General features: G+C 44.2%; 1 protein-coding gene and 1 long non-coding RNA gene across 9 annotated transcripts in view; one reads left to right on the top strand and one right to left on the bottom strand.

Moving 5' to 3' along the window:
* Nucleotides 1–3,744, top strand: part of AGBL2 (AGBL carboxypeptidase 2) — a 30,073-nt gene extending 26,329 nt beyond the window's left edge. For 7 of the 8 annotated variants that reach the window (XM_069555694.1, XM_069555688.1, XM_069555690.1 and 4 more), the window contains one exon: nt 1,810–2,565. In XM_069555694.1, the coding sequence (XP_069411795.1) occupies nt 1,810–1,983 (174 nt within the window). In that variant the 3' untranslated portion in view covers nt 1,984–2,565. Of the gene's footprint in view, nt 1–1,809; nt 2,566–3,598 lie in introns of those variants that run through there. The other variant, XM_069555696.1, reaches the window with a different exon arrangement.
* LOC138421380 (uncharacterized) lies at nt 2,181–18,004 on the bottom strand. Its single transcript, XR_011249477.1, has 3 exons — nt 17,941–18,004; nt 11,588–11,668; nt 2,181–3,224 (listed from the first exon to the last, which is right to left on the bottom strand). It is a non-coding gene; the product is annotated as an uncharacterized lncRNA (long non-coding RNA).
* Between the last annotated feature and the right edge of the window lie 1,237 nt (nt 18,005–19,241).

Below are 19,241 nucleotides of genomic sequence, written 5' to 3'. Positions count from 1 at the left end.
CAGTGACTCTCTAGCCAGGAGATTCTAACAACAATCGGGGAGCCACCACCAGGTGCGAGGGGCATCTCATATCCGGTTACAGGGACCGTTCAGTACAGAGGTTTGTGAATGATCCGCTTTTTTAAAAGAATAAGTTTGAATGAATTCATATTTATCCCTATAATAACGTCTCTCGTTCATTTGTACCTGCGTATTCTTTCCTTGTTGTTTAGTCGCTAAGTTGTACCCAACTCTTTGTGACCCCATGGACTGTAACCCTCGAGGCTGCTCTGTCCATGGGATGTCCCAGGCAAAAATACTGGAGTGGGTTGCTATTTCCTTCTCCAGCGGATCTTCCTGACCCAGGGACCAAACCTGTGTCTCCTATATTGGCAGGTGGGTTCTTTACTGCTGAGCCACCAGGGAAGCCCCATTCTTCCTTAGAAGGAGGAGAAAAAAAATAGAGAAACAGCTGGTGAACCAGCTGGCAATGCCAAAGAATATTCAAACTACTGCACAATTGCACTCATCGCACACACCAGCAAAGTAATGCTCAAAATTCTCCAAACCAGGCTTCAACAGTAAGTGAACCATGAACTTCCAGATGTTCAAGTTGGATTTAGAAAAGGCAGAGGAACCAGGAAAACACGTGGTTTCAAATACCCCTGGCTATGTCTCTGGGAAAGTGCTGCTCACGTGAGTCCAGGTGGAGCAAAAATTGAGGACCACTGGATTACCGTAGTTAGATGGCGCTGGTGGTAAAGAATCCGTCTGCCAACGCAAGAGACATAAGGGATGAAAGTTCGATCCCTGGGTCAGGAAGATCCCCTGGAGGAGGCCATGGCAACCCCCTCCAATATTCTTGCCTGGAGAATCCCATGGACAGAGGAGCCTGGCGGGCTAGATAAGGTCCATAGTGTCGCAAAGAGTCAGACACGACTGAAGGGACTTAGTATGCACATGTGCACTAGGTAGAGATTGGATGGTTTTCTCGAGATCAGATCCCTGCCATCTTCTCAGGTCTGCTGCTTGGGGATTCTGAGAATGATGCTCTCATTTACCCGTCAGTATCTTATGAAGACCCGACCATGTGGGGCCCTCTGAGGACTGTATAACATGAGCCCTCCCTTAAGGCCATGATCCTCTAGGAGGGGTAACAAGGTAGACACTCCAACCACCATCATCTCACAGAAACAGAGCCATGAAAAGAGAGGTGAAGATCAAGTCAAGTCAAAGAGGATTCTGTCCTGACACAGGGCTAAGTGGTGACTGTCCCCTTTCCTCCTGCGGCTTCCACGGCAAGATGTCCACAGGTGGCTAAAGCCGTGCCCACCACTGAAACATGCTAATTAGGCTGTGACCTGTAAACAGGGATTCATTTAAACCCAGCAGAGTAGCTGAATGCCATCCAGGCCTTTACTTCTGCTTCATTTTTCTTTAAATTTCTAGTTCAGTGTTTCTGTAACAGAGATGTAGGCATTTGACTTCCACGGTATGTCAGAGAAGAGTTTAAAAACTCTGCGCCGTCTCCAACCTTGTAAATCAAGGTCTCTTTCTTTATGTGATGTTTCTAAACAGCTTATAAAATGCAATCCCTGAGCTTCTCGGAACAATTAAGATCTCGCCTGTGGACTTTTCTTTGGCCATCTCAGGACTAGGGCGAATGCTCGATTCACCCCTCCCTGCCCTGTAACAGTGTCGGCTGCTTTGGTATTTGAGGAGAAATGCGACTACCTCTCTCTAACTCCTTGTGACAGCAGCCCCAGTCCTAGCTATAGCTTTAGGAATTACAGCACAAAGTGATTCAACTCTTCTGTCTTGTTTGCACAGAAAGAGAAGCCAGGATTTACAGTATCTTGCGATCCAAAGAGAAGCGCCAACCCCAGCCAAGAGCCAGCTCCACCAGTGAAGCCAAGCTGGTCCAGAAACAGATATCCTGGCACAAAGGGAAGCCACAGGACCGCCGTGGCATACCCATCCTTGCACATATACACCTACCCGTAGAGTGCCCGGGCCATGCCACACAGGCACTTCCTTGCTGTGTTTTGGGCTAGGCACGTTTTGTAACGAAGGGATTTGTATGCTCGGGAGCTCTATCCACATGTTGTATTCCGTGCTGTGCATCCATCACGCACCACCCTCACCCCAGGAGCTTACACTGCGTGCAGGATCTCAGGACGCATACCTCCTGACTTAAATTATTTTTTCATGAAATGAAATTTTATTGTGATGTATCCAAAAGCTTCCCTTACCAGAAATGGAAGTGTGTGCTCATGAAACTACAACACAGATATACCTCAGTTTATATATTCTCTCTAAAATTATGTGCAAAGAAGCTTTAAAAGAGCAGACTATTTTAAACATACTCTGGGAGTTTGCTGTATTAAGTAAAAAGTCCTGTGCCAGAGCTTCCTAGTGACGAATGATCAGTCAGGCTGCGGTATATCAGGTTTGTTTAGGGTGAGGTGTTCCCACACAGAGGAAAAAACTCATGTTATTACCTGGAAGTCAGTGTTGCATCTATTATGCTCAGCATGGTTATGTAAGTTTTTTAACCCATTGATTAAAATTCTTTCTCTCCCACAAGTTATTCCCTTTGATTGGTTAACTGCGTAATCTCATGTGAATAGATACATTAGATTTTCTGTCCTTGGCAGGCACCAGGCCCCATCTGCCGACTTCGGCCTGTCATGTCAACGTGCTGGAGTCGTGTTAAGAAGGGTCATTCCATTTCATGCCAGGCTTCCTGTTTTGACTTTACCTGTTTCCTTTTATGTTGGGTTGAAAGTTTGCTAGTGTGTCTTGTGTTATCACTTTGAAATCCTTTCAGCCACCACCACCTGGGTGACTAGAGATGAGAACCACATGGCAGCATATTCTGTTAGAATCCCGGTGCCAGTGTCCCTCTTTTTTTGATCAGCCGACTCTTAGGTCATGTGTCTGTCTGTGTAATGTTGGCGGCGCTGGGCCTCTGTTCCCGCCTGTGGGCTGTCTCCAGTTGCAGAGAGCCGGGGCTGCTCTCCCGTGGGGGCACATGGGCTTCTCGACACGGGGGCGCCTCTCACTGTGGAGCGTGGGCTCTGGGGTGCGCGGGCTCAGTAGTTGTGGCACTTGGGCATAGTTGTCCCACGGCCCGTGGAGACGTCCCAGACCAGGGATCGAGCCCACGTCGCCTGCATTGGCAGGCGGATTCTTGGCCACTGGACCACCAGGGAAGGCCGGGTGACCTTATTTTGAGAAGCGTTCTAGGTTTACAGAGAAATTGAAAATTTTTAGTACAGAGAGTTCCCATATCCTGCCCACCTCCCCGAAACCCCTCACACACACTGTGTGTGTGTTTTTAGGGGGAATATCTGCCCTTGCTTTTTACATAGGAGTTTGCAGATGGCCTTCTTCTGGTCCACACCTTACCCCCTGAAACTTTAGTCAACTAGTCAACATTCTATCTAGAAATCACCCCACCAAAAACCCCGCTTTTTGTTCCTAAAAGGATATTGTTAAAGGACAAGTCCCATAACAAGGTTTGCTCAGGGCAAACCTTATTTGAAAGTTGTTCAGAAATACTTGTTTTTGTTCCAAATAATTTTGGAGAAAATTAATTTTAAAAATTACTTTCTAGATGACTCTACACATGGACATCACCAGATGGTCAATACCAAAATCAGATTGATTATATTCTTTGCAGCCAAAGATAGAGAATCTCTATACAGTCAGCAAAAACAAGACTGGTAGCTAACTGTGGCTCAGATCATGAACACCTTATTGCCAAATTCAGACTTAAATTGAAGAAAGTAGGGAAAGCCACTAGACCATTCCAAGTATGACCTAAGTCAAATATCTTACAATTATACTGTGGAAGTGACAGATTCAAGGGATTAGGTCTGATAGAGTGCCTGAAGAACTATGGACAGACATTGTACAGGAGACAGGGATCAAGACCATCCCCAAGAAAAAGAAATGCAAAAAGGCAAAATGGTCGTCGGAGGAAGCCTTACAAACAGCTGAGAAAAGAAGAGTAGCGAAAGGCAAAGGAGAAAAGGGAAGATATACCCATTTGAATGCAGAGTTCCAAAGAACAGCAAGGAGAGATAAGAAAACCTTCCTCAGTGATCAGTGCAAAGAAATAGAGGAAAACAAGAGAATGGGAAAGACTAGAGATCTCTTCAAGAAAATTAGAGATACCAAGGGAACATTTCATGCAAAGATGGGCTCAATTATGGGCACGAATGGTATGGACCTAACAGAAGTAGAAGATATTAAGAAGAGGTGGCAAGAATACACAGAAGAACTGTACAAAAAAGATCTTCAGGACCCAGATAACCACAATGGTGTGATCACTCACCTAGAGTCAGACATCCTGGAATGCAAAGTCAAGTGGGACTTAGGAAGCATCACTACAAACAAAGCTAGTGGAGGTGGATGGAATGACAGCTGAGCTATTTCAAATCCTAAAAGATGATGCTGTGAAAGGGCTGCACTCAATATGCCAGAAAATTTGGAAAACTCAGCAGTGGCCACAGGACTGGAATAGGTCAGTTTTCATTCCAATCGTAAAGGCAATGCCAAAGAATGTTCAAACTACTGCACAATTGCACATCTCACACACTAGCAAAGTAATGCTCAAAATTCTCCAAGCCAGGCTTCAACAGTACGTGAACCATGAACTTCCAGATGTTCAAGCTGGATTTAGAAAAGGCAGAGGAACCAGAGATCAAATTGCCAACATCTACTGGATCATGGAAAAAGCAAGAGAGTTCCAGAAAAACATCTACTTCTGCTTTATTGACTACAGAAAAGCCTTTGTGTGGGTCACAACAAACTGTGGAAAATTCTTCAAGAGATGGGAATACCAGACCACCTTACCTGCCTCCTAGGAAATCTGTATGCAAGTCAATAAGCAACAGTTAGAACTGGACATGGAACAACAGACTGGTTCCAAATTGGGGAATAAATATGTCAAGGCTGTATATTGTCACCCTGTTTATTTAATTTCTATGCGGAGTACATCATGAGAAATGCCAGGCTGGATGAAGCACAAGCTGCAATCAGATTGCCAGGAGAAATATCAATAACCTCAGATACGCAGATGACACCATCCTTATGGCAGAAAGTGAAGAAGAACTAAAGAGCCTCTTGATCAAAGTGAAAGAGGAGAGTGAAAAAGTTGGCTTAAAACTCAACATTCAGAAAACTAAGGTCATGGCATCCAATTCTATCACTTCATGGCAAATAGATGGCGAGAGAGTGAAAACAGTGAGAGACTTTATTTTGGGGGGCTCCAAAATCACTGCAGATGGTGACTGCAGTGATGAAATTAAAAGACGCTTGCTCCTTGGAAGAAAAGCTATGACCCAACCTAGATAGCATATTAAAAAGCAGAGATACTACTTTGATAACAAATGTCTGTCTAGTCAAGGCTATGGTTTTTCCATTAGTGATGTATGGATATGAGAGTTGGGCTATAAAGAAAGTTGAGCACTGAAGAATTGATGCTTTTGAATTGTGGTGTTGGAGAAAACTCCGAGAGTCCCTGGGACTGCAAGATCAAACCAGTCCATCCTAAAGGAAATCAGTCCTGAATATTCATTGGAAGGACTGACGCTGAAGCTAAATCTCCAATACTTTGGCCACCTGATGCGCAGAACTGACTCATTGGAAAAGACCCTGATGCTGGGAAAGATTGAAGGCAGGAGGAGGAGAAGGGGAGACAGAGGATGAGACGGTTGGATGGCATCACCAACTCGATGCACATGAGTTTGGGCAAGCTCTGGGAGTTGGTGATGGGCAAGGAGGCCTGTCTCTCTGCAGCACATGCATCCCCTGTGGGGCATGCTGGCGTGCTGCAGTCCATGGAGTCGCAAAGAGTCGGACACAACTGAGCGACTGAACTGAACTGACTGAATTTTTAACAAGCACCCCCATATAATATTTTTGGAATAAAAATCAGAATATATGATCAGATTTTTAGAAGTGTTTTTTGAGAGTGAAAGCTTCCTGAGAGCTGTGTTTTGGCTGCTAAGATACCAAAGGAGCATAAAGGAGAGAATCCCATGTCATCCAGGCACAGCCTCCACATCCAATAATTGCCAAAAGGCCAAGGCAGTGGTTCAGTGCTGGGCCCCACTCAGCCCACAGTCAGCTCCAGAAAGGAGTCGCTACTTGTTTTCTTTAGAAAAGAGGGGCCAATCTTCCTGCTTAGATTAAGGAAAAGTGCCCCACAGGGAATGTACGCCCTGCAGCAGCTAAGCCACCGTGCCTGTCACTTCTCCTGCTTTTGATAGGAAGCTGGGAGAGAGGACCCTGGGCAGAAGCTGTGAAATGACAAACAGGTAATTAATTCTGTGTGAATACGGTAAGTCTCCGGGTGCAGGGCAAACAGCACAAAGCGTCTTGACCTCTAAGAGTGAACCTTGAGAATGAAATGAGAGAAAAGTCAAAACACAGTGTTTCAGTTGAGTCAGAGAACAAGATCGACTTTACTGAACATAAAGGAGTGATCCTCCAATTTAAAAAAAAAAAAAGGAGGAAAAAAAGCCTGCACTGGACAGTTGTGAGCAAAGGTGAAGGATATGGGGGAAAATAATAATGTGCTTTATACTTGGTTTTCTTTTTAGTTATTTCATGCTTTTTGAGTATACTTTCTCTTTATAAACTGAATGCATAGTTGGTGACAAGTAGTTTTCTTAGGATTTCAAATGGGTTTCAGGTGAACAGGTTTTCTTTAGAAGTGTCACTTTTTGGACCACATGGTCAGAACTGAGCTCCTGTTACCATCTGACGGCAGCATGCCCCTCTTCTGTTTCTGAGATGTGACTACATTGGTAGAAGTCTCACGAGGTAAGGTGATCACGGTAACCATTACTCTACTCTTTAGGAGTTTCTTGATGAACCATTAAACACTGCAACTCTGTATAAACAGAGTTTCCTTGAAGGCAAGAATTCTAGGTGTTTTTTTCCATTTGTCATTTTTAAAGTGCAAGGATTTGGGAATTCCTAGTGGCTCAGTGGTTAGGACTGGGAGTTTTCACTGCTGGGGTCCAAGTGCGATCCTTCATGGGGGAACTGTGATCCTGCAAGCTGTGTGGTGTGGCCCAAATAAAGTGCAAGAATTTGGGAAATCTGGCACCCAGCCACTCTGAAACTACCCTTGCTCACTGGTTTACCGATGTTGTCACCAAGTTTTTTTTATTTTTCGGCTGTGCAGCATGTGGAATCTTAGTTCCCCAACCAGGGATTGAACCCAGGCCCCTTGCAGTGGAGGCACAGAGCACAGAGCTCCTTAGCCCCTGGAGCGCCAGGGGAGTCCCGCCTGTCACCAGACTGACTCCCAGCTGTTGACAAAAACGTCACACAAAAGGCTCTGCTTTGCAGAACTAGAACTGCTACCTTCTGGTTTTCCGCGCTGCTCTCAGACTAGCTCTTCTTAATTGCCGAGAATAGCAGCGATGTTCCCAGGGCACAGAGACTTGGCCCTTCTGCACAGGATGTCTTTGAAGCTGCAAAGCCTACCCTGTCCTTTGTAAACAAAGATAAATCTGTGTGGCCTGGCTCGGCTTTGTTGAACTACATCCCACCAGTGACACCTCTGTCCATTCCTAGCAGACTCTTCCTGGAGAAGATGAGCTCATCTCTGAATGCCTCCCGAGGTCTGACAGTTTTACCCCTTTTCCTCACTCTGATGCCACCTGATCGGCTAAAAAGAAGCTTGGAATTTATTTTCCCCTTTAAGTGTGTTTCAGCTTGACTCTGTGCAGCTGAGTCATGTGGTCTCTGAGAAACAAACTTTTTGTGAAATTAGATTCAGAAAGGCAGTATTTACTTAGTATGTTTATAGACGAAGCCCTACTGACAAAGTGTTCACCACGTGTTCAGAGTAATTCTTGGTTAGGAAGGGTCAAAAGAAAGAAGACCCTCAGAATATAGAAAGAAATAACGCTCCATGAAAATTCCAGCTTCCTGTTGGCACTCCCACCCTATGGCATAGTCTCTTCCCCCAGACTCTGATCAGAAAGAATGCAGTGAGCAGTGACTAAGGAACCACAGGGAGGGCAGTGATGTGTCAGGCTCCATTCCTGTGCCCCAAGCCCAGGTGGGAACAGACCAGTAAGCCCAAACAAGCCCGCCAGTAAGACATTCTGCTGCAGCTCGAGAACGTTGTCATAGGTTAAAGAGAGCCACTAACTGAAATGTCAGATACCTGGGTTTGAGTCCCACCCAGGCTCGGGGCTGAGGGAGTGCAGTTGCTAACAACAGCTCTGACCTGAAAAGTGAAGTGATGATCCAAGTGAAATGATCCCTAAGGTCCCTTCATTTTTCACAAAATCACAAAGGTTTGAATACTTCTCCCAGCTGTTGATCAGAGATTGCAACAAGGTACCTGAAACAACATCCCTCTTTGGCCTGGGCCAGCTAAACCCTCTCTCACGGCCTCTGGTCCTTGGGGAAACAAAGACACCTCGGTTGCTCTAAGTAGATCCCCTCCCATCCTGTCCCCACCAAGTCTGGCACAAGCCGTCTCTCCCACAAGTCCCCTGAGCCATGGGATTCGGTGACCAGAAGTCAGTAAACAGCTTCTCAGCTGAGCTCAAACTCCAGCCACTCCCCTTCCTGTCTCTCCCTCCCTCTCTTTCTCTGCTTCTCTTCCTCCCCGATGCAGCCCAGAGCCCAGGGTGCATTGCGTCCACCACTCTCTTGCCAGCGCACCAGACTCCTCACCCTCCACCCTTCTGCACACCCACCTGGTACTTCCCCAGCTTGGGATCCTTCCAGCCCCACCTCCCCGCCCCCACCGACCATCTGTCCTCTACTCCTACACCCAGGCTGCCAAAATGGCTGCAGGAAGATCGCATCAAGTGCACCGGGGCCCCTGCTCGTGTGTCTCCTCCAGCCTCGGAAATGTATCCTCTGCTTCTGAAACTGAAGAGCTCTCTCCCTTCCTCCTCCATGGCTATTTCACACCTCCTCCCTTTCCTCAAGTGCCCTGCCCGCTTCCAGCAAACAGTCTTTTTTGTTTTTAAGTAATTTTTTAAAGTAATTTTAAAATTTATTTATTTGACTGCGCTGGGTCTTTGCTGCTCTGCAGGCGTTTCTCCAGCTGCAGAGAGCGGGGCCGACTCTCTAGCTACAGCGCGTGGTCGTCTCCTGGTGGTTTCTCTTGTGGAGCTCAGGCTCAAGGGTGCTCAGGCTTCGAGGGTGCTCAGGCTTCGGTAGTTATGGCTCCCGGGCTAAGTTGCTCCGCAGCCTGTGGGCACTTCCCGGATCAGCAATCCAACTCTTTTCTCCTGCATTGGCAGGCAGATTCCTTACTACTTAGCCACCAGGGAAGCCCCATGGCAAACAATCTTGTTAGAAAGAAGTGGTTAAGATGCTAAGTGCTGGTGGGCTGGGGGTAGGGAGAAAAGTGCAAAGGAATTGTGAACGCTTTTTGCAGGTTTGTCTATGTACTTGTATTGGCAAAATGGTTCTGAAACTACTTTTGATATATTATGTGATTGGACAAATCAATAAATGTGTTGATGCTTTAAGAGCCAGAGTGTTTACTCTGGAAGAAGAAACATACAAGTATTTAACGGAAGGAAACAGATTAAAAAAAAAAACAACCCCGTGGAAATGGATTGGAATTGGAGATATCAGTGTGCAGTCATGATTTCTAGACTATGTATGGGCATGTATATTCATATGTATATATATTCAGCTGCGTCTGCTAGGAAGAAGGGTCTAAAACCAAACACACCTCATTAGCAATAAGCATATTTTGCACTGAGATTTGTTCTTCCATACCATTTCACACTTAAAGGAATCAGGGTTCATTAGAGAAATGGCTGATTCCAGGGGCTAGTACATCACAAATATGAGATGAGCAGCCTGGAACATTTTGTTATGCCAAAACGTAAGAAAGCACTTAAAAAATTAGTAATATTAGGAAGCATTTCACAAGAGAAAGGAGGCAGCTTGAAGAGGCTGCCACCAGCCAAATCTGGGATATTAAGTGGTGGCAGTGGTGTTCAGTCGCTCAGTCATGTCCAACTCTGCAATCCCATGGACTGCAGCATGCCAGGCTTCCCTGTCCTTCACTATCCCCCAGAGTTTGCTCAAATTCATGGCCACTGAATCAGTGATGCTATCTAACCATCTCATCCTCTGCTGCCCTCTTCTCCTTTTGCCCCTAATCTTTCCCAACATCACGGTTTTTTCCAGTGAGTCAGCTCTTCACATCAGGTAGCTAAAGTATTAGAGCTTCAACTTCAGGATCAGTCCTTCCAATGAATATTCAGGACTGATTTCCTTTAGGATTGAGTAGCTGTGATCTCCTTGCAGTCCAAGGGACTCCAGGAGTCTTCTCCAGCCCCACAATTTGAAAACATCAATTCTTTGGCACTTAAACTTCTTTATGGTCCAACTCTCCATACATAGCTTTGACTTTAAGGACATTTGTTGGCAAAATGATATCTTTGTTTTTTAATATGCTGTCTAGGTTTGTCATAGCTTTTCTTCCAAGGAACAAGAGTCTTAATTTAATGGCTGCATTCACTGTCTGCAGTGATTTTGGAGTCCAAGAAAATCTGTCACTGTTTCCATTTTTTCCCCCATCTATTTGCCATGAAGTGATGGGACCAGATGCCATGATCTTAGGTTTTTTGAATGTTGAGTTTTAAGCCAGCTTTTTCACTCTCCTCTTTCACCCTCATCAAGAGGCTCTTTAGTTCCTCTTCACTTTCTGCCGTTAGAGTGGTGTCATCTGCATATCTGAGGTTGTTACTATTTCTCCCAGCAATCTTGATTCTAGCTCAAGATTCACCCAGCCTGGCATTTCACTTGATGTGCTCTGCATATAAGTTAAATAAATAGGGTGACAATATACTACCTTGGCAAACTCTTTTTGCAATTTTGAACCAGTCCAAAGGTTCTAACTTGCTTCTTGACCTGCATACAGGTTTCTCAGGAGGCAGGTAGGGTGGTCTGGTATTCCCATCTCTTTAAGAATTTTCCACAGTTTGTTGTATGGGATATTAGGTACCAAAATGATTAAGAACATTTATAAATAATAACCCATTAGAAAAATCAGGAATCAATGACTTCCTATTAATGAAAAAGGGAGGGAGAGAGAGAAAAAAAGTATTGGGTTGCCAAAAAGTTTGATCAAGTTTTTCTATATCTTACGGAAAAACCTGAATGACCTCTTTGATCAACCCAGCAGAGTGAATGCTGAGAGTCAACCAGTGAGTGCAGATGGAGTTCTGGAGATGGGACCAACGCTTCACAACCACCACAGTAAAATGGACCAGGCAAGAATCGTCAGTGGAGGCTAAATTTAGAAAGAAATGTGCAGGGCAGGATATATGCATGGGTTCAAAGTGTCTCCACTGGCGAATCTGGCCTCCCATCCAAACTTTGGCAGAGCAGCCACGATGAGCGCATTACAAGGCCATCTGATCATGTTGGTCCCCTTGCAGAGGCCCATCTCTGACGTGGCCCTTCTACCCCTCAGCCTCCCTGTGAGTCTCGAGGAACATTAACCGCCCCTCCCAGATCCCTGCATACCGCCCTGTCACCTCATTACTTAGCAAACACCTGTCACCTTTCAAGACCAAGTCAAATAGTAACTTACCCTGCGAAACTGTTTTGATCCTGTGTGCAGGCAGAACTTGCCAGTCCTTCCTTCACCTCCTGGAGACTCTGACCTCTGCGCCTGAAACACTTCACTGTATCAGTTTGTTTACTCAGCTGCCTTTCCCAACTACAATAATTTCAACCACAGCCCACAGGAGGAAAAACAAATTTCAAACAAAACAGTTATTACTTCATACAATCAGTCTAGATGTCAGGCAGCTCCAGGAGTGCTTAATTGATTTAGCAGCTCACTGGCACCCTCAAAGATCCAGGCCTCACCGTCTCCCATCTGTCACCTTTGATGCCAACTTTGTTCTCAAGTTAACTCTGCCCTATAGTTGTATGGCTATAGCAAATCCAGGCAAACCACCAGATCCAAAAACACCCAGTGAAAGAACCTCTGTCCCTGGATGTCTTTCTTTCTCTTTAAAAAAATTTTTTTATTTACCTATTTATTTTTGGCTGTGTCAACTCAGTGACAAATAATTGATGCTTTTGAACTGTGGTGCTAGAGACGACTCTTGAGAGTCCCTTGGACAACAAGGAGATCCAACCAGTCCATCCTAAAAGAAATCAGTCCTGAATATTTATTGGAAGGACTGATAATGAAGCTGAAACTCCAATACTTAGGCCACCTAATGCGAAGAGCTGACTCATTGGAAAAGACCCTAATGCTGGGAAAGATTGAAGGGGATGACAGAGGACGAGAAAGAGGGAAAGACTGGAGGAGAAGGGGATGACAGAGGACGAGATGGCTAGATGGCATCTCCAGCTCGACGGGCATGAGTTTGAGTGAGCTCCGGGGAGTTGGTGATCAACAGGGAGGCCTGGCGTGCTGCAGTCCATGGGGACGCAGAGTCGGACATGACTGAGCAGCTGAACTGAAGTAAACTGAGGTCTCTGTTGCTGCATGCGGGCTTCTCTGGCTGTGGCCTGAGGGCTCTAGTGCGTGGACTCAGTAGTTGGGATGTGCAGGGCTTGGTTGCCTCATAGCATGTGGAATCTTCCTAGCCCCGGGGTTGAAACTAGGTCCCTGCATTGGCAGGCAGATCCTTAACACTGGGCCACCAGGGAAGTCCTAAAATAACCATTTTACTTTGGACTAATTTTTAATTTACAGGAAAGTCTCAACTGCAGAGCTCCCCTACACCCCCTTGCTCGGCTTCACTTTCCCTGCGTGCTACCATACATCGCAGCCAACAAAGTATCAGGACATTGCTATGACCTGAACTCCAGACTTCACTGGAATTTCACCAGTTTTCCCTTTAATGTCCTTTTTCTATTCCAGGATACAATCTAGACATTACATTGCTTTTCTCTGCCCTATCTCCACAGGTCGCCTCTGGTCGGTGGCCCTTTCCCAGTCTTTCCTTATTTTTCATGATTTTGACAGTTTTGAAGAATACCAGTTAGGTGTTTTGTAGAATGATTCTTCCTGTTGGGCTGGTCTAAAGTTTTTCTTATAACTTGATTGGGGTTATAGGTTTTTGGGTTTCCTGGTAGCTCACGTGGTAAAGAATCCGCCTGCAATGCAGGAGATCCTGGTTCGATTCCTGCGTCGGAAGGTGCCCTGGAGAAGGGATAGGCTACCCACTCCAGTGTTCTGCTCTGGAGAATTCTGGAGACTATACAGTCCATGGGGTCACAGAGAGTCGGACAGGACTGAGAGACTTTCACTTTCATGGGTTTTTAGAAAGAAAGCCATAGAGGCGAAGTGCCCTTCTCATCATTTTATGTCAGGAACACTTGCTGCCCACGTGACATCACTGGTGATGGATAGGAAAGCCTTCCCAAAAGCCCTGGAGAGGATTTCCCTTCATGCCTTTTTTTAAGAAAAATGTTTATTTATTGAGCTGCTGAAGGTCTTAGTTGCAGCATATGGGATCTTCACTGTGGCCTGTGGGGTCTAGTCATCTGACCAGGGATCAAACCCTGGCCTCCTGCATTGGGAGGGCAGAGTCCTAGCCACTGGATCATGAGGGCAGGCCCCTTCATGCCTTTTATTACTGTAAAAATATATATAGATTCATTACAGAAAACTAAGGAATCAGTTAAGAAATAATAAGGAAATAAAAACAATATCGCTGTCACCCAGAAACGATCATAGTTAAATTATTTTTAATCTTTTCAAATCTTTTGTAAAAATGGTTTTCTGTTAAATAAGATCAAATTCTACACACTGCTTTTTAACCTACTTTCAAAACATGGTTTTAAATTATTTTTAAAAAGACATAATTCAATCAATCTACCAGTATTAAAAAACCTGCATAGTGAAAGATCACACCTTCTCTCAGAAAAATTAATGACAACAGCAAAAATAAGACATGCCTCAGTGACGCTATTGAAAGTCAAGGTGAAAGTAAGGTATCCAGCCAGAAACATTAAAATTTTAATATGCATAGATTTAATATGCATATATTGTAAATATATATAATATATTTTCCATACTCCTTTTTTGAAAAATCTACTAGAAAATGAACTTGAGTCAACCAAGAGATGAATAGAGACAAGTTTACCAAAAGAACTCATAGAGAATATAAAAGCCATTTTATTTTATTCTAGTCTTGGGACTTTAAAAAATGTGAATGCCTTTTATTATAAAATGGAATGAAAATATTATAAACCTAGCAATATGTTTTTGGCCAAACGGCTTGTGGAATCTCAGTCCCCCATCCAGGGGCTGAAACTGTGCCCCGAGGAGTGAGAATGCAGAGTCCTAACTACTGGGCTATCAGGGAATTCCCAAACCTAGCAATATGTTAATTATATTTATAGCTATAGTTGAGACAGAAGGAGTAAAGGTGAAAAGTATTGTGATGATGCTGATTTCATAAAAAGAAATGTAAAGTTGATAAATCAAGTGGTAAGTATATTTAAAGATATAAATATGAACACTATGGGTAACATGTATGAACACTGTGAAATATAAGAATTCAACTGTGTGGGACCTGGAAGGAAGGCAGATGATGGAAATGGGGAAGGGAAACAATGAATATAAATTTATTTCATATGCATACAACAGAACCTTTCAAATGTATCTATGCTCACTCAAATAGTTCCTAGAGTAAAAGTTTATTTTGAAGCTATCCACAAAAATCTATTTTTAAAGTTGTAAACACTTCTTTAATATTGAAAAATTATAAAACATAATAATATAACTATGACCAAAAGTATTTGTCATATCAAGAAATGTAAATTGACTAACTTTGTCTATTGAAAGAAAATTTCAATCCGTGAATTTGATCTGCCATTCAGCTATCAAAAAGCCTGCTCAAGCAAATCTTCTGTCAAAAAAGAGTCAAAACCAAAATTTCTAACTGCTGAAGGACGTATTAGAATATGTGAGCTAAAGCAGTGTTCGAAAGGAAATTCATGCTTAAATTCTTATGGTAATGAACACGAAAGGGTAACAATGAATGAAGTAAGGGTAACAAGAATAGTAAGCAGAATTCTAAAGGTCTCCGTGGTACTTCCTTGGCAGTTCAGCTGTTAAGACTCTGTGCTTTCATTCCAGGCAGCACAGGTTTGATCCCTGGTAGAAGGAACCAAGATCCCACATGCCATGCGGCCCAAAGTAAAAGTCTCCCCCAGGATCACCATCTTCTGGTTATTTAATCAAACACTAATCTAGGTACTGCTATAAAAGGGTTTTGCAGATGGAATTAAGGTTATTAATCAGCTGACATTAAAATAGGGAGATTATTCTGGATTATCCAGGTAGGTCAAGTATAGTCTCATGAAATCTTAAATTAGAAGAGGAAAACAGAAGACTTCATCAGAGAGGTGGGGTAGAATAAGAGGCAGAAGAGATTAGTAGACAGAAAGTGGAAGTGTTAGTCACTCAGGTGTCCGACTCTTTGCGACCCCATCAACTGCAGCCCCACAGGCTTCTCTGTCCATGGAATTCTCCAGGTAAGAATCCTGGAGTGGGTTGCCATTCGCTTCTCCAGGGAATTGTCCAGACTCAGGGATGGAACCCAAGTCTCCTGCACTGCGGGCAAATTCTTTACCATCTGAGCCACGAGGGAAGCCTAGTAGACAGGAGACGAGAGATTTTTGAAGGATGAGAAAGATTGGATCCATCATTGCCAGTTTATGAAGATGAAGTCAGGGAACGCCAGCAGTCTCCAGAAGCTGAGACAAACCCTTGGCCAACAGCAAACAAGGAATGTGAACCTCAGTCCTGTGACCACGTGGAACTGAATTTGAATTCTGCCCACAACCTGAATGAGCCCAGAAGTAACTTCTCCCCGAGAGCTTCTAGATAAGGACCCGGTGGGTCAATGACTTGATTTCAACCTTGTGGGGCCCAGAGCTGATATCCGCCACTCCTACTGGACTTCTGAGCTGCAGAACTGCCAGATAGTAAACTGTTGTTTTAAGCCACCAAATCTGTGGCAGTTCGTTATGGTAGCAATAGACAATGAATACAGGCTGTAACTGGAGGAATTAGAACAACTAAACGAAGTCGAGGAAGGCAGATGGAAGGAGTTACTGGAGTTAGTAATAGACATGATTAATTGGGAGACCAACAGAAAGCAGTCAATGTGTCTGAGAGCTGGTTGGACTGTAATGAACCCTCATAATCTGGCAGGGAGTTCAATGTGTTTCCTCAATTTCATGAGCCTTTACTGCACCAGTGGCCAAGGATGGGCAAAACAGTAAAGGACAAAAAGCATATTCTTAAACAAGAAAAGCCTTTATAAAACAGGCAAGCCTGGCTCTAAAAATAGCCATGTTGGTAATCGCTAAAGTAAGCCCAACTAGCAGGTAGGCTGCAGGAATATTTTTTCTCTCTTTGCCGTGAGAAGAATTTAAGTGCCACTCACTCTGCTATATGGGCTTCTGTCTTTCTGAGCTGCGAGTATGGGCTCTGGTTCTAGCAAGTTGATTTAACTCTCTTCTTGCTGGCTTTTCTGTCTCCTGTATTAAAACTTTCGTTGTTGGACTTCCCTGGTGATCTGGTGGCTGAGACTCACACTCCCGATGCAGGGGGCCCAGGTTCAACCCCTAGTCGAGGAACTAGGTCCCACATGCCACAGCTGAGACCTGGTGCAGCCAAATAAACATTAAAAAAATATATTTTTTTGTATTTATCTGCCAGTCTCAAGAGCTTTCATTTGCCCTCACTGAGATTTTCTGAAAGTATACTGCTCATTTGGAAGAAACAAAAGGGCAATGAAAGAGTTAAAATGTTGGAGAAGAACCTAATCAGGAAAAACAGAGAGAGCGCATATAAAGGCACCAAAGGAACAGTGATCCCAATGGGAAATAACCACTGACTACCCATATGTTAAGAAGAAATCACCGACTCGATGGGCATGGGTTTGGGTGGACTCCGGGATGGACAGGGAGGCCTGGCATGCTGCGGTTCATGGGGTCGCAAAGAGTCAGACACGACTGAGCGACTGAACTGAGCTAAGGAAGAAATTGTACACAAATGGACTTATATGGAAACGGAAACAGACTTGCTGACACAGAGAAGAGACCTGTGGTTGCTGGGGGTGAGGGAGAGTAAGGAAGTGTTGCACTGGGACTCAGGGAACAACAGATGCAAGACATGAATTTAGGATGGATAAGCAAGATCCTATTGTGTAGCGCGGGGAACTTCATTCAATATCCTATAATAAACCATAATGGAAAATAATATGAAAAAAGTTATAGGAACTGAAAAAAGAATAATAAGAGGCTACTTTGCTTAGCTCTATGTGATTGAATTTGAAAACACGGATGAGATAATTTTCTAGACAATACAAATTATCAAAAGAGATGGAGAATTAGAACAAAGTACTTTAAAAGAAATAAGAAATGTTGTCAGAAAGCAACCCCCGCCCCCCCCAAAAAAGAGCACCAAGTCCGGATAGTTTCATAGGGTTACTCTACCAAAACTTTAAGAATCGTTATTTTAAATGTTGTAGAGGATTAAAGAAGAATGTGCGTTGTGTGTGTGCTTAGTCCTTCAGTCGTGTCCAGCTCTTTTTCGACCCCATGGACTGTAGCCCACCAGGCTCTTCTCTCCGTGGGGATTCTCCAGGCAAGAATACCGGAGTGGGTTGCCATGCCCTTCTCCAGGGGATCATCCCAACCCAGGGATCGAACCCAGGTCCACCTGAACTGCAGGCAGATTCTTTACTGACGCAGCCACAAGGGAAGCCCTAAAAAAGAACACCTTCTTTTTTTTTAAAGAGAAAAAAAGGCTATATTGTATAACATTGATGCCAAATGACAAGACCAGCACACACAAAGAAAATTACAGACCAACCACACTTGTGAGTATCAACTGTATCCAATTCTAAAATCCCAAGTAAAATAATCAAATTGAATCTAAGAGAATTTAAAAGGATAACACACCTTAGACTAGGCCAGGATTTCTCAACAGCTGCACTATTGCTGTGTCCAGATATTGCCAAATATCCCTCAGGGAACAAAATCACTCCTTGTTGAGAATCACTGGTCCCCGCCAACCACTGGGTCAGAAGGTGGCAGGTGACCCACTTCTGCCCAGTGATTTATGAGCAGTCTATCAGGGGAGGAATCTGGGAAAAGTTTTCTTTCTCCAAAAAGAGAGGCATTGAGAAAGAACCCCCCTCCCTTGTCTTTCTCTGACTGTGTTAGTGCTGGAGAGAGAGCAAGACCAGCTTTGGGGAGAGGCTCCTCTTTGAAGGGGGAGGAGCAGGGCTGGAAAGCCAGCCTGCAGGTGAGGGTGGTCTTGGGAAAGAAGCAGGATGGCATCTCTGCTGTCCTGTCCACCCCTTTCATGAGCCCAGGACTAGTCTTCTGCCAAAGTCCTATAGACTCAGAGATCTTCACCTGCATGGGATACTGGAACTCCTCAGCCTCCTGATTTTGTCAGATGGGGGAGCTCAAGCTTGGCAAGGGGCATGAATCCAAGGTCATAAAGCAAATGTTATTAAGTTCAGCACTTCTGGGTTTCTGACTTCTAGCCAAGTGGGCTTCCGATTTACTATCTGTTCCACATAGAAAAGCCAACAGAGAGAATTCCCTGGTGATCTGGTGAGAAGGAAACTGACACACTCTCTGTCTAGTAAATTCCAGAGGTTTCCACTGGAATAATTGTTCCAGTGAATACTTCCTGAATACCTATTTGCCTGGCACTGAGAACGGGGCAGTGAACAAAAGAGACAAAATCCCTGCCCTCCTAGAACAGCTCATATTTTAGTGTTTTGTGGGAAGGGACAAGTTTTAAAATTAATTATATAATTGTTTAGAAGGTGATAAAGGCTAGAGAGAAAAATAAAGAAGAGAGGGGGAATAGGGAAGTACCAGGTAGCTTTTGAAGTTTATCACAGTGAGCCAGTGAAGGAGGGTTTATTCACCCCAACTTCAGCACAAAGTGTTTAAATGACTCACCCAAGATTGTCAACTAGCTAAGTGGAAGAATCAGATTTGGAAAACGGGAAAAAAGGTACAGGAGTTCTGATCTCTCAAACTGCCTTCCACCCCGGAAGTCTTTTATCCAGCAAATCCCTAAATCTTTCTCTGGGTTTCATTATTATTACAGATCTTTCAGGAGCTTTTGACATGACTCACTTCCTTTCTTTTCTAAACCATTGACTTCAGTGACTCTTTCCTGTTCTAGTTCTGTTCCTTTCCCAATGATCTCTGCCTCTTTTCACTTTTTCCTCTCACCA

The sequence above is a fragment of the Ovis canadensis genome, chromosome 15 (genome assembly GCF_042477335.2).
Source record: "Ovis canadensis isolate MfBH-ARS-UI-01 breed Bighorn chromosome 15, ARS-UI_OviCan_v2, whole genome shotgun sequence".
NCBI classification, from domain to species: domain Eukaryota; kingdom Metazoa; phylum Chordata; class Mammalia; order Artiodactyla; family Bovidae; genus Ovis; species Ovis canadensis.
Note: the sequence above shows the minus strand (reverse complement) of the source record. Positions and strands in the feature narration are given on the sequence as shown.